The sequence below is a fragment of the Semicossyphus pulcher genome, unplaced genomic scaffold, assembly GCF_022749685.1.
Source record: "Semicossyphus pulcher isolate SPU_LCO1_2020_fin unplaced genomic scaffold, fSemPul1.0.p SCAF_5, whole genome shotgun sequence".
NCBI lineage: Eukaryota > Metazoa > Chordata > Actinopteri > Labriformes > Labridae > Semicossyphus > Semicossyphus pulcher.
This window is the reverse complement of record NW_027211726.1, coordinates 18469942-18482426: the sequence shown is the minus strand read 5'-3', so window position 1 is coordinate 18482426 and position 12485 is coordinate 18469942. Positions and strand designations below refer to the sequence as shown.

General features: G+C 41.8%; 2 protein-coding genes across 2 annotated transcripts; one reads left to right on the top strand and one right to left on the bottom strand.

Annotated features, from left to right (window-relative positions):
- Window positions 1-8364: 8364 nt before the first annotated feature.
- tfpi2 (tissue factor pathway inhibitor 2) lies at window positions 8365-10231 on the bottom strand. The gene is made up of 5 exons (XM_069681685.1): window positions 10130-10231; window positions 9786-9956; window positions 9422-9601; window positions 9006-9179; window positions 8365-8779 (listed from the first exon to the last, which is right to left on the bottom strand). The coding sequence occupies exons 1-5, from the start codon at window positions 10200-10202 to the stop codon at window positions 8697-8699; spliced, it is 681 nt and encodes a 226-aa protein (XP_069537786.1). The 5' UTR covers window positions 10203-10231; the 3' UTR covers window positions 8365-8696.
- A 1247-nt stretch (window positions 10232-11478) lies between these two features.
- Window positions 11479-11894, top strand: gngt1 (guanine nucleotide binding protein (G protein), gamma transducing activity polypeptide 1). The gene is made up of 2 exons (XM_069682035.1): window positions 11479-11574; window positions 11769-11894. The coding sequence occupies exons 1-2, from the start codon at window positions 11479-11481 to the stop codon at window positions 11892-11894; spliced, it is 222 nt and encodes a 73-aa protein (XP_069538136.1).
- Window positions 11895-12485: the final 591 nt, after the last annotated feature.

The following is a 12485-nucleotide window of genomic DNA, read 5'->3' as shown; positions in this document are numbered from 1 at the left end:
TCAAAGTAACATCCACATGAATGGCAGGACCCGAGGTTTCCCAGCAGAACTTTGCTCAAAGCATCACTGCCTCCACTGGCTTGCCGTCTTCCCATAATGCATCCTGGTGCCATGTTTTCCCCAGGTAAGGGACGCACATGCACCCGGTCAACCACATGATGTAACCGAAAACGTGATTCATCAGACCAGGCCACCTTCTTCCATCGCTCCATGGTCCAGTTCCTGATGCTCATATGTCCATTGTAGGTTACGGGTCAGCAGCCTCCCAGCCCGGTACGCAACAAACTGCGATGCACTGTGCGTTCTGACACTTTTCTATCAGAACCAGCATTAACTTTTTTCAGCAGTTTGAGCTACAGCAGCTCTTCTGTTGGATTAGACCACATGGGCCAGCCTTCGCTCACCACACACGTCAGTGAGCCTAGGCCGCCCATGACCCTGCTGTCGGTTCACCAGTTTGCAGACTGGGAACACCCCACAAGAGCTGCAGCTTTCGAAATGATCTGACCCTGTCGTCTAGCCATCACAATTTGGCCCTTGTCAAAGTCGCTCACATCCTTTACACTTACCCTTTTTTCCTGCTTCCAACATCTAACATCAACTTTGAGGACAAAATATTCACTTGCTGCCCAACATATCGCACCCACTGACAGATGCCATTGTTACTAGATAATCAATGTAATTCACTTCACCTGTCAGTGGTCATTCTGTTATGGCTGATTGGAGTATATTTACTTGGGTAAATCTTGGAGACTTTACATCGACTAATAATAATTTTCTGTAGACGTGCCCTATCCTTAAACATCAAACAAAACATCAGCTTTTTCCCAGTTGGGGACACTGTCGCAATTAGACAAGACGTCCCCACTTAACTTATCTTTAAATAAGTCCCCAGAAAGTAGGCTAAGTCAGACCCAAACACACACACACCTACACAGAGACACGTCAGTGTTGGCCATGTAGCTGCATATTTATAAGACATTATAACGGGGAAAGACAAGATGAGGCTGTCATCTCTAAAGCCAGGAGATCTGCAAACAAATAGCGGTGCCTTCAAACCAGCTAGAGATACAGGACATTAAACAGGAAGAAGGAGAGGATTGGACAATGCCAATCTTCTTTGAAGAGTCATCTTCATAAACTGAAAACAAAATTGCCCAATTTCACATACATTTCACATGAATCACATTTTATAACATCATGACTTTCCATTAATACTGATTTCTGGACTTGGAGACGTAATCCTTTAATTCTTTCGTTTGTCACTGACATATCTGGCTCTTTTTTCAAACTTCAAAGCACTTCCTGTTCCATATTGCCCAATCCACACCTGGATTTAAGTCATCCGAGCATGCAGTAGCGTGGTCACATTATGAATCCTTTTTGGCTGAGCCCCCGCTTTGACTGATCACATTTGAAGTTGTGCTGCTGATGGTTCTGTGGCTACAGGATACTGAGGCCATTTCACAGAATCCCCTCATTACGGTCAGTTGTGGCGATGATGGAAGGAGGTGGATGAATACAGCAAATAGAGCTGGAGGGACGCTCGTTTTGTGGGTCACACTGTGATGTGGATCTAGAGGATAATGATGGCCGAGAAAAGGCCATGTGACTCACAGCATGGATTCAATAGGACGTCACTGCATCCACTTCTGTCATAAAGTAACGGAAGTTACAAAAGAGGCAGTCTCTAACTTAGATATTATTGTATTTCATATTTTCAACAGTGATAACTGAATAGCCAATCAGTTTGTCCATTGATTTGTACAAACACATGCAGCTCTTTGATTTCTCAGCAGGAAATCACATCAGCAAGTCTTGTTGGTGATGTCAACAGGCGTCACTTTTTGAGTAGATTTTTTACAAGCTGTGGGTATACTTGGTGTTTATGTGTAATAATTAATTCAAACATGTCTGATGGTTAACAAGCTTCCAGCTGTGTATCAGGAAATGTGCCATTATCCCAGTAAATACACCTCAGCTGCTTTCTTCTTGAGTTTCTAGTCCACATATGGTATTCAGCGGCAGAAAGATTGAAACTGTATGATGTGTTTGGTACAACAAATATGATCTCTATTTCAGTATATTGTTCAGTTTTTTCCAATAACAACATAAGAAAATACTACCATTATCTGTGTGTGCACAGATATTATCACCAAGCTACATCATTTAAGCACCTTTGATCACTTTGTGCGCTTTATGCTCTCCAACAAACAGGAGAAACCTGAGCGGCTATTTGGTGAAAAAAGTGGAACATGTAGCCGCTAACATGCAAGATATTTCCTTAAAGGGATAGTCTGGATTTTTTGGACACCAAGTTGTATGAAATATTTGCTATTAGTGTGGTGGATGCAAAGCTCTTAGCTAACTCACCGAGTCCCGTGGTCGGACTTCTTGCCAGTTCCAAGCGTAGAATAAGTAGTTCCAGTGAGATGCCAGCCTCATGAAACCAAAAAGTTTACCCTACAAAAACAACACGCCGGCGATGGTGATCCATTTTCAACGCAAAATCATCATCCTAGGATTTCCTATACTGCGCCGTTCTTTTGGCACTATTTTCTCTCTTGAACAATCCAGTATCACTACGCCTGCGAAACAACACATTTTGACATGTCAGTGTTGGAAGTAAGGCGTAAATATCAAAACTTGTAATGGCTGAATTTCATGTAGCTGCTTCAGTTTAATGGACCTGGTATTGTTAATGCAAAGTTGCTTCATTTTGCAACTGTCTGCTTTTTAGTCAAAAGTGGAGTGGCATGGTGTTGACTAAACCACCTACAACCCAACATCCCAAAGACAAAGGAGTTGGTGGTGGACTTCAGTAGACGAAGGACCAGTCCAAATCCAGTCACCATCAACGGAGCAGAGGTGGACATTGTGGATGAGTACAAGTACCTGGGCGTCCACATAGACAGTAAACTGGACTGGTCTAAAAACACAGAAGCGTTTGACAAGAAAGGTCAGATCCGCCTGAACTTCCTCAGGAGACTCAGATCTTTCATCGCAGCAGAACCATGCTGCAGATGTTCTATCACTCGATGGTGGCCAGCATCATCTTCTACGCTGTAGTGTGCTGGGGCAGCAGGCTGAAGACTCAGTAAGCTCATCAGGAAGGCTGGCTCTGTCCTGGGTGTGGAACTAGAGACTCTGGTGGAAGTGTCTGAGAGGAGGAAACTCCTCAGTATCATGGACAACACCCCTCACCCCCCTGCATGCCACACTGGAGTCGAACCAGAGCACCTTCAGAGCTTAGACTGAGACCACCGAGGAGCACCAAGGAGTACCGCAGAGCGCCACAGGAAGTTTTTTCTACCTGTGGCCATAAGACTGTATAACTCCTCCCCGTTCAGCAGGAGGACAAATGGAGCATGATGGGACTTTTATCACCATGTGCTACTTCTGATATCATGTACAATAACACCTTCAATATCAGGTTATATGATGTTCCTTATGTGCAGTAATATTTTTCTACATCTCATTAACCCATTTGAGTTGTCAGTGTTGTGACCAAGTCATCTTAGCTCAAGCCTCAAGTGAGTCTTGAGTCATTTTTTCTTGGGCAAGTCAAGTCAAGTCACAGGTTATGTCAAGGGAAGTCAAGTCCCAAGTCAAGTCACTTTCCCCCCCCCCAAGATCCAGCACTCTTACCTGTAGTATCCAGTCTTTATAAAGAGAAAAGACAAGGGGTTAGCAGCCCGTCTAATAATGATATTATTGGCCAATTTATATAACCTGTTCAAAAAGTATGACAATGAATTGTATCTGTGTTATCTTGGCACAGACGCAGCCATCAGGTAGTGGGGGGCTTTGATGTTGATGTTGCGTGTTGCCATAGCGAGGAGTTTGACTGACATGACCATCACATACTGAGCTTTTTGAGTCGTCCAATCATGATTATCAGTTTGCGCTGCATACACACCTGATGGTTAGACAGAAACTTGACAACATTGAATTTTATCATTTTATATTTAACAGCTAACATTCAAACTTTGAACACACAGAAGTCATCTGAGTCATCAGGCCTCAAGTCCAAGTCGAGTCTCAAGTCATTTATTTTTTGTCAAGTCAAGTTGCCAGTCATCAAAACAGAGTCGAGTCGATTCAAGACCAAGTCACCAGGTCTCAAGTCCACATCTCTGTGAGTTGTTGTTTGCATTTTGTATAATTTTTTTGTACTGTATTTTTTGGAGCTATCTGGCATTGTCATTTCATTCAGGATTAATCAAGTTTTATTTTATCTTATCTTTAAACATCTGCTACTCCGATGTCAGTGATGTCATACTGCACTATGGTGACAAAATGCTTTTCAAAACGTGGATATTGCAAATAACAAGATGCATTAGGCTATTTTAATGACTCCATATTGCAAATATTGTGTTTGCTCATATCCTGGATCAGTCATCACCAATATATTCACTGTAGAGGCGAGGAACAGTCTGTATTTGAGAGACCTGATGCAAATTAGTTTGCATAAAACCTGCTTATTCAGGGAGTTTTCAGCCCTCCTGTGCATCCTTCTTATGGGGAGCATGTGGCGGTTCAGCTTTCCTAAATGTGATATGTATTAAAAATCTATTATTAAGCAGCAAATTCAATTTTGACGATGTGTTTAGCTGCTGAGTCTGCAGAGAGCTGCTGAACAGGATCTGGATATCAAGTCTTCAACCTCTGGAAGGCTTGTAATTGAAGCGCAGAGGAGGAATCTGCTGCTCAGACTGAATATCTTTATTTTCCTTTTAGTGCTTCTCAACTGTGGCGGATGAAAAAAATGTCATCAGCTGGCTCAGGGAAAAATAGGCATCTGTATTTGTTCGTTCTGCTCAAATCACTTTTAATCTTCCCAAACTTGATGAAAAGGGAACGTGGCACACTCGCAGGAGGGTGAAAGCAGAAGATTTATTTACGGCTGTGAGTCATCCGCTGCAAAAAAGAGATGGTACGCTCAAACAACAAAAGCGCAGTGCGATTGTAGAAGCAAAGATCTGTGGGCTGTGGGAAGGAATCTGTCAATATGTTAAAATACTCTCTTACTCAAAAAGATACATCCCCTCTATGACCAAAAGACTGTTAGTATTCACCTCGAAAATCAATGACCGCACCAACACCGCAGCCAAATTACACCCATCTTCAGAAGCAGGAAGCTAATGACTCTTTGTAAACCTCTACTACCTGCACATGCACGAGCAAATTAATCTCATCTTGTTGGCATTTCACTGTGAATCAATTGACAATCTGCAAAGGCAAGTATGGAGATGTCTGACTTGTTTAATTATGCAGCGGCTACATGTGTTCGGCAGCCCAGATTCTCATCAGCACACACATCAATCCCAGGGTAAGGAGGAAAAGGAGGGGAGGTGAGATGTTCCATTTTTGCCAACACGGGGTGATGGATGTTGGGGAAACTCTGATGCCGTGTCGGGACAGGGAAGCCGCCTGAAATATTTATTCGACGGTTTAAGCAGAGCAAACTCTGACAGCCCAGAAGGGATGTATATTTGAATGAAAATGCAGTGTGTTCCAGTTTCTGTCTGCAGATCTGCTTTTCGTTGGCATCAAAATACTGAACACTTATAATGCTCTGATTTAATGATTCTTTTTCCAACCTGTAGGGAGCACCATCCATCCATCCATCCATTATCTATACTGCTTATCCTGTTCAGGGTTGCAAGGGGGCCTGGAGCCAATCATAGCTGTCATTGGGCGAGAGGCGGGGTACACCCTGGACTGATCGCCAGTCAATCACAGGGCTGACACACAGAGACAGACAACCTTTCATGCTTACACTCACAGAGTCACCAATGAACCTAACCAGCATGTCTTTGGAGTGTTGGAGGAAGCCGCATGCATGCAAACTCCACACAGAAAGGCCCACTTTATCCGAACCAAGATTCAAACCTTCTAGCTATGAGGCTGCAGCGCTAACCACTGCGCCACTGTGCAGCCAGAATGCAACATGTCACTCATGTATAAAGGTCAGGAACCACTGATTTAGTGGACTATTTAGAAACCTTACTGCCCACGTCCTGTTATATTAGCTGGGGCATTTTCACAAGCAATAACAAAGTACACCAATCTATAGACATTGTTGTTTTGGGCGTCCTTTAGCTCAGCGTTTAAATCGGGGGCTGATGTACAGAGGCTATAGTCCTCGATGCGGCAGCCCCGTGTTCAGCCCTCGCCCTCAGCCCTTTGTGCGTGTCATCCCCCATTCTCTCTTCCCCTGTTTCCAACACTATCAACTGTCCTCTCTTTAAATAAAGGCATAAAAGGCCCAAAATATAATCTTAAAAACAAACCAAAAAAAAGCCATGGCTGCTTTGTTTGTTGATAATATCATACATAAACACAATGTATTTCCTGCTTCTCTGTTTGGGGACACTGGCACATTAAACAAGATTTCATCTGAAGCAGAAAAACAAAAAACAACATTAGCGTCAGATATAGTTTTCCTCCAATGAACTGCGTATTTTAAATATTCAACTCATGCACCACCTACTCATATCAGTTCTCTTAGCACAAGATGAGTTGGTTCAGTTTCAAAAAAAGAGAAGCAGAACTTGTAGCCGGATCCCTATCATTTGCTTTTTACCTTACGCTGCCAAAACTGTGAGAGCGCTCTGAAAGCACTGCTCATTCCAGCAAACAAAATCCACCTACAGAAGCAGACTGTAGTAGAATAAATGCTGCTGAGTCAACACCTGGGCTTCACAGCGTGGGCTGCTCTAATATTCAGACAAATATAAGAACGACAAGTGGCTGCAGAATCTGTTGTAGCTGCAGTTTATTTATTTAATCCAAGCATTAAAAAACTGGTTAATTGACTGCCAAGTCTGGCATAAGACTAAAGTAAACTATTACAAATGAGTAACTGATATTTACATGTGCTTTTAACCCAAAAATTCAAGCGTCATCATTGAATTATTTGTTGTTGTTATGTATGTGATCTGCCACCAGGGGGCGTCTGAGCTACTCCCCTCACCTACTACTACACCTACAGTATGTTGAACCATCTAAAAAGCATTTATTACGTATCATGCTAAATGCTAAATTAGCACACTCTTTCGACAGCAAGTATTCAGTATGTTAAAGTCATTACAAAAGCTCAACTGTATTACAAGCACTTAAAATCACACCTATCCTACGAAACAAATGACCCTCTTACATGGAATTAATCTCAGTTTAAAAAGGCATGTTCCAATGTAAAAGCCCATTAATCACCATAGAGAACGAGGTGTAAAATGACACTGCCTAATGTACTGCTGCTAATGAAATAACCAGCGCTGGATCAATTCATCTTGAGCCTTCTGAACTACACCAAATCTTCAGCAGTCTGTATTATATTACCACCCATTAATGCTCCAATAAAGAGCTTTGTTATAATTAAAAGTTAACCACTGTGTCTATTTGGGCCTTCTCAAACATTTGTCATGTGTTTTAGTGATGAAATAGCCTGTGAGAATATGTTGCTACAAGCTGTTATAAAAGTCCATGTGCCCCTTATTTTGAAAGTCCAGGTAGGGATGAAAGGTAGGCCTCAAAGAGATTGATGTTGTATTCATCTTAACCCCAATCCCCAAAACCACCAGTAGTCAAGATTCAAGCTAGTGCTTCAGAGAGGCTTTGTGCACACTGTTAGGATGACATCATCGCTCATGTTGCTATCTAGTGCTTGATTAAGCTTTTGTTCCTAATAGCAAAAGGTCTCGACAGATGTATTACCTTTCATTACTATTTATAGCCCAGGCCAGATTGGGCGTGCGGTTTCCTTTGATTTCTTCCATAAATATTTATTGTCTGAAAATCACACAGTGCTTGGAGTGTTCTATTATTAGAGACGGAGGAAGCAGAGATTTAGGCCAGTCACAATGTGAAGACCCAGTAATAGCCTCTCTGCTTTGATGGGGTTATAGTGCTATTAGATTTCTAGTAGTGTTGATCCAACAAAAACAGAATTATTACGATAGTATTTCACTATAATTACACTATAATTGCTGTAAACATTGATTCCTGTTTTGTAAACCTGCAGTTTCCTCCCCTCTTTAAATGCAGCACCGTCCTAATGAACCTGCCTCAGTATATAGACTTTGCAGCTCCATGATTACTTCCTTCCTGATTTAAGGCTGCACTGAAGATATGCTCGGATCCCTTTGCAAAGTATTACCAGATAAGGAGGGAAGACAGCAGCATTAGTAAGAGGCGGAATAAGCCCAGAGATAAAGTGAAAGTGCTCAAGAGGAAGTGAAGAAAGCGGCCAGGCTTGGTTCGTTTTTTTGGCTGCTTTGTTGTTGTGCTCGGGTAAAGAGACTCCTGAAGGTCATATGCATCCACACAGCAAAAAAGGGCAAAACAAAGGTATTATAATACTTTAAATTTATTCTTCATATTTTATAAAAATGTGCTTATAAAAACAGTAAAGCAAATATATAAGTTCAATATAAAACATTGTCAAAACACACAAGGAACAATAGTGCAGTAGTAAAACTTTGTCACACAGTGATATCACATTCGAAATTGCTTGTAAAGCATTGCATACAAATACAGTGTAAATGTGTGAATGTGCCGCTCAAACTCTTCCAGTAACAACAGCAAACAAATAATCTAATAACACTTTGGCACGAACAGAGTTCGTTTAATAAACGTTAGCTTCCATGAAGGGTTTGTCGCAGTGAGAATCCCTGAGATCACGTGTCAGACATCTACGCCTGCAGGATCAAGTGCAGGTTGTTTCTTCTCCGCCTCCTGCGACGACCCTTGACTAGGTTGGAGTGTTTTTTGGCTCCTGGAAAAATAAAAGTGTATAAAAACTGATCAGTATTCATGTGACACGCTTAAAATCAGCTCTCTAGCTTTCTGAGTTCTTTCCAAATTCAAGCTAACATGCTACTCGAACTGGAAATCCAAAACACAGTCAATATTGAATTCCATTTATCTCCTTAAACCTCCTTAAATGATCATCAATAGCTTCACAGTGAAACTTTAAATACACACATTCCCCCCTCACACACCTTTAGCACACACGTCCATGCAGTTCTGCCTGGAGACAAAATTGTTGCTGCTCCCTCCACAGCCCGAGTAGATGAACTCCTCGCACATCTTGGTGGCTGTGTTGTAGTAATAGCGAGGGATGGAGGCTGAGCACTTCCCTTTGTCCAGAGGGTCCAGACAGAGCACGGGGACCTCTGGAAAAAGACACACAAAGCACAATAAGACTATATTAATAATGATCCATTGTGCAATCTCACAAAGGCATGATGACGCATTCTTTTCACACAATCTGAATGTTTAGTTGTTTCTCTAAATTGCACCAGAAAAGCTACTTTCTTCTTGTACTTTCCTAATCAATTCCTGTCGTAGTATTTCAAGCACACACAGATGAGACTCTTTAGAGGCAGCACTTCAGAGTTAACACACTTTGACTCACTTTTTTGTGGACTGCAGTACTCCATGCAGGAGGTGAGGTCCTGGAAGCGGTTAGAATTGCCAAGACAGCCTCCATAAGAGAAGGGCTCGCACTGCATGGTGGTCATGTTAAAGAAGTACATGTGGAAGAGGGCTCGGCAGGGTCCCTCCTCTTTGGGAAACCTGCAGATTTGGGGAATCCCTGCGGAGAAGAAGGACAAGATATTAGGTTTAAGCACATTTTGCACAAAACTGTATACTACTGTACTATATATATTGTTATAATTTACTTAATTTTCAAGCTGCATGTTCAACGCAAAGAGTAAAACCACACCCAGTGCACGTTCAATAACTTTCAAAGGTGTCCAAGGTCACCATCATCTTACTTGGGATTCTGAAACAGGTTTTCTGGCACTCCTGAAAGCTCCTGAAGTTATTGGCATTCCCCTGGCAGCCTCCATAGTAGAAAACCTCGCACTTCTGGGTGAAAGTGTTGTAGAAATAGCGCTCAATGTCAGCTCTGCAAGGTCCCTCGTCCACTTTAAGGAGACACACGCCTGAAAGCAGCAGAGATATTGTTACTAACGCACGAAAGCACCACAGAAAAACACAAACTTAACATGCGATATAATATATTTCTTACGACTGAAGTCACGTGATAAGCGACAAATTAAGACTGTAAAGTGTTTTAATGAGTTCGGTGAAGTAGTAAAGAAACGTTGCATGTTACCTTTAGGTGCCACAGCCAAAACGCTGTAAAACGAGGACAAAAATGCCAATAGCGCTAATGTGCAAAACTCCATTGTGCAACTTTTGCTCTCTTTTCCGCTCTGCCGACCATCCCGGACAGATCCAGTTTTATAGCAGACTGTAGAATTTCCCAAGAGAAAAAAGGGGCGGGGATATAATGACTCATTTCAATACTACAACGTAACTACATAAGAAAGGTGATGAATTCATTCGTGACATCAGAGTGTCGCTTTTATTTGTAATATTTACGCAAAAGGACGTTACAGTTATGAAGTGACTAAGGGCACAATCAAGCCAACTAAAATAATAAGAGAGAAATTTGACTTTCTTTTTTACTAAGCTGTCAGACAGATGCCTTCACGGGCCAAGTGATGATGATTTACAGAGATCCAGTCACCAGACAGCATCCCTGTAACTTTTCCACGTAGCACAAGCACTGTGTCGTTTCTCAGGGATAGACACTCTTGTGAAACATTAATCTAACTTGGCTGATCCGTCCTGACAAGTTCCCATCACACCCCCGTCTGACTGGATCTGACCCCCCCTCACACACTCACACATACTTTTACTTTAAGCCTGAGAGCATTGTCGCCTACATTCCCAGCTCTGTTATCTTTTGTTTAGCTTCGTAATCGCAGCCCCCTCCAGCATTAATTCAAGGAAACAATTCAGTCTCGCTCCAACAAAATGCCCAAGGTCCCCATATCTCAGACTTGAAAGCAGCATGATCTGAAACCTTGAATACAAATGAAAAACAAAATAGAACTTTTTGGTGTCACATATCTGCATAATTCTACCCCACTGGTTTATTCCAGCTATTAGGCCTACTTGAAATCGGCCATGCCAATTCACCTTGACAGGTGGAGGCTAAATACAGATTAGCTGTCTGATTAAAGTGACCTATGAATGAGGCCCCGCCCCCTAACACATCTCGAGAGAAAAATAGTAAAAAAAAGCACAAATCTGAATTAAATCTGCCATACATAGTTAGTAGAGCTCATTGTGTTACATGTACTTCAAAAGAATCCAAACAGACACCTGTGTGATTACATCCTGTTTGATAGTAAAATTCAGATAGTGGCGTGATCACACAGGGGGGGCTTGATTTAATCAGATTACTGGATTAGGATTGTTTATGCAGATTACTTTATAACCCAGATTGAGGGGAGAGGAGAGGGATTCTTCAGAAGGATTTCAGGGGTGAAGGACTGCTCCCCGTAAGCATCCGTGAGTGCATGACTTTTCTTTTTCTTGTGTTTGTGTAGTGATAAAAATCTTTTATTCTGAAGTAAAAAATATGCTGAATGTATTTGTTTTTTTGGACAGACAATGCCGGTCATAAACGTAGAGGACCTGACGGACAAGGACAAGGCGCTTATGGAAGTAACCCAACTTAAAACTGAAGTGAAGCTCGAGAGGTGGTTGGTAAGTGTTATTACACAGAAGTGATCAATATGCTAGTAGCCTATCTGTATTATTTTAAATATAACAGGAAATAAATGAGGTTGCCAGATTTATACAATTATACAAAGTGCAATTAGTTCCACTAGTTAAAGCTCTTTTAACTAATTAAAATGGCTGGATTAGACTGTTTTAACACCTTTACCTGATCACCTTAGACATCTAAATGCTGCGAGGAGATCAAGGACTACATCCAGGCCGGAGTAGAGGAGGACATCCTCGTCAAAGGCATTCCAGAGGATAAGAACCCCTTCAAGGAGAAAGGTGGCTGTGTCATCAGCTAGTCTTGACCTGGGGAGCTTTTCATACCTCAGATTAGCACCCAAGGACGTTCCCTCTCCCATCATAAAACGGATTTGCAGACTGAAAAGACTAGAAGGACAAAACAAAGACAGCGTTTATTAAACTCCACTGGTTCCCATGTAAATGATTCCCCATCTTCCTGCCAGATTTGTAGCCTTCTAATTGTATTCTTTGAAAATACGCATAAATAAAATTGTATTTGGCGAGGGTCATGTAATGCTTCTTTCTCATGTGGTGTGTAGTCCGAGTAAATGGGCCCATGTGCTGTTTCATACACGGAAGCAACTGTCATTAAGTCTGCTGGTTTATAACTCAGCTTGTCTCCATTATTCACCGTGGGAAGCTTTCATGACAGGGTCGAAAAACAAATACATCTCCATAACTCAGTTTGCAGACATTAAGAGTTTAACTGACTTTTTCTCATCCATTTTCATTGTCATTTTTATGACATCATTATAGTTTTGAAGCATACCTTATTGTGAAGTTCAACCTTAAGTGTGTTTGGAAGTTGCCACTTTTCTTTCTTTCTTTCTTTTTGATGGATACTTCCTGTAGTTCAAGGCAACCATATT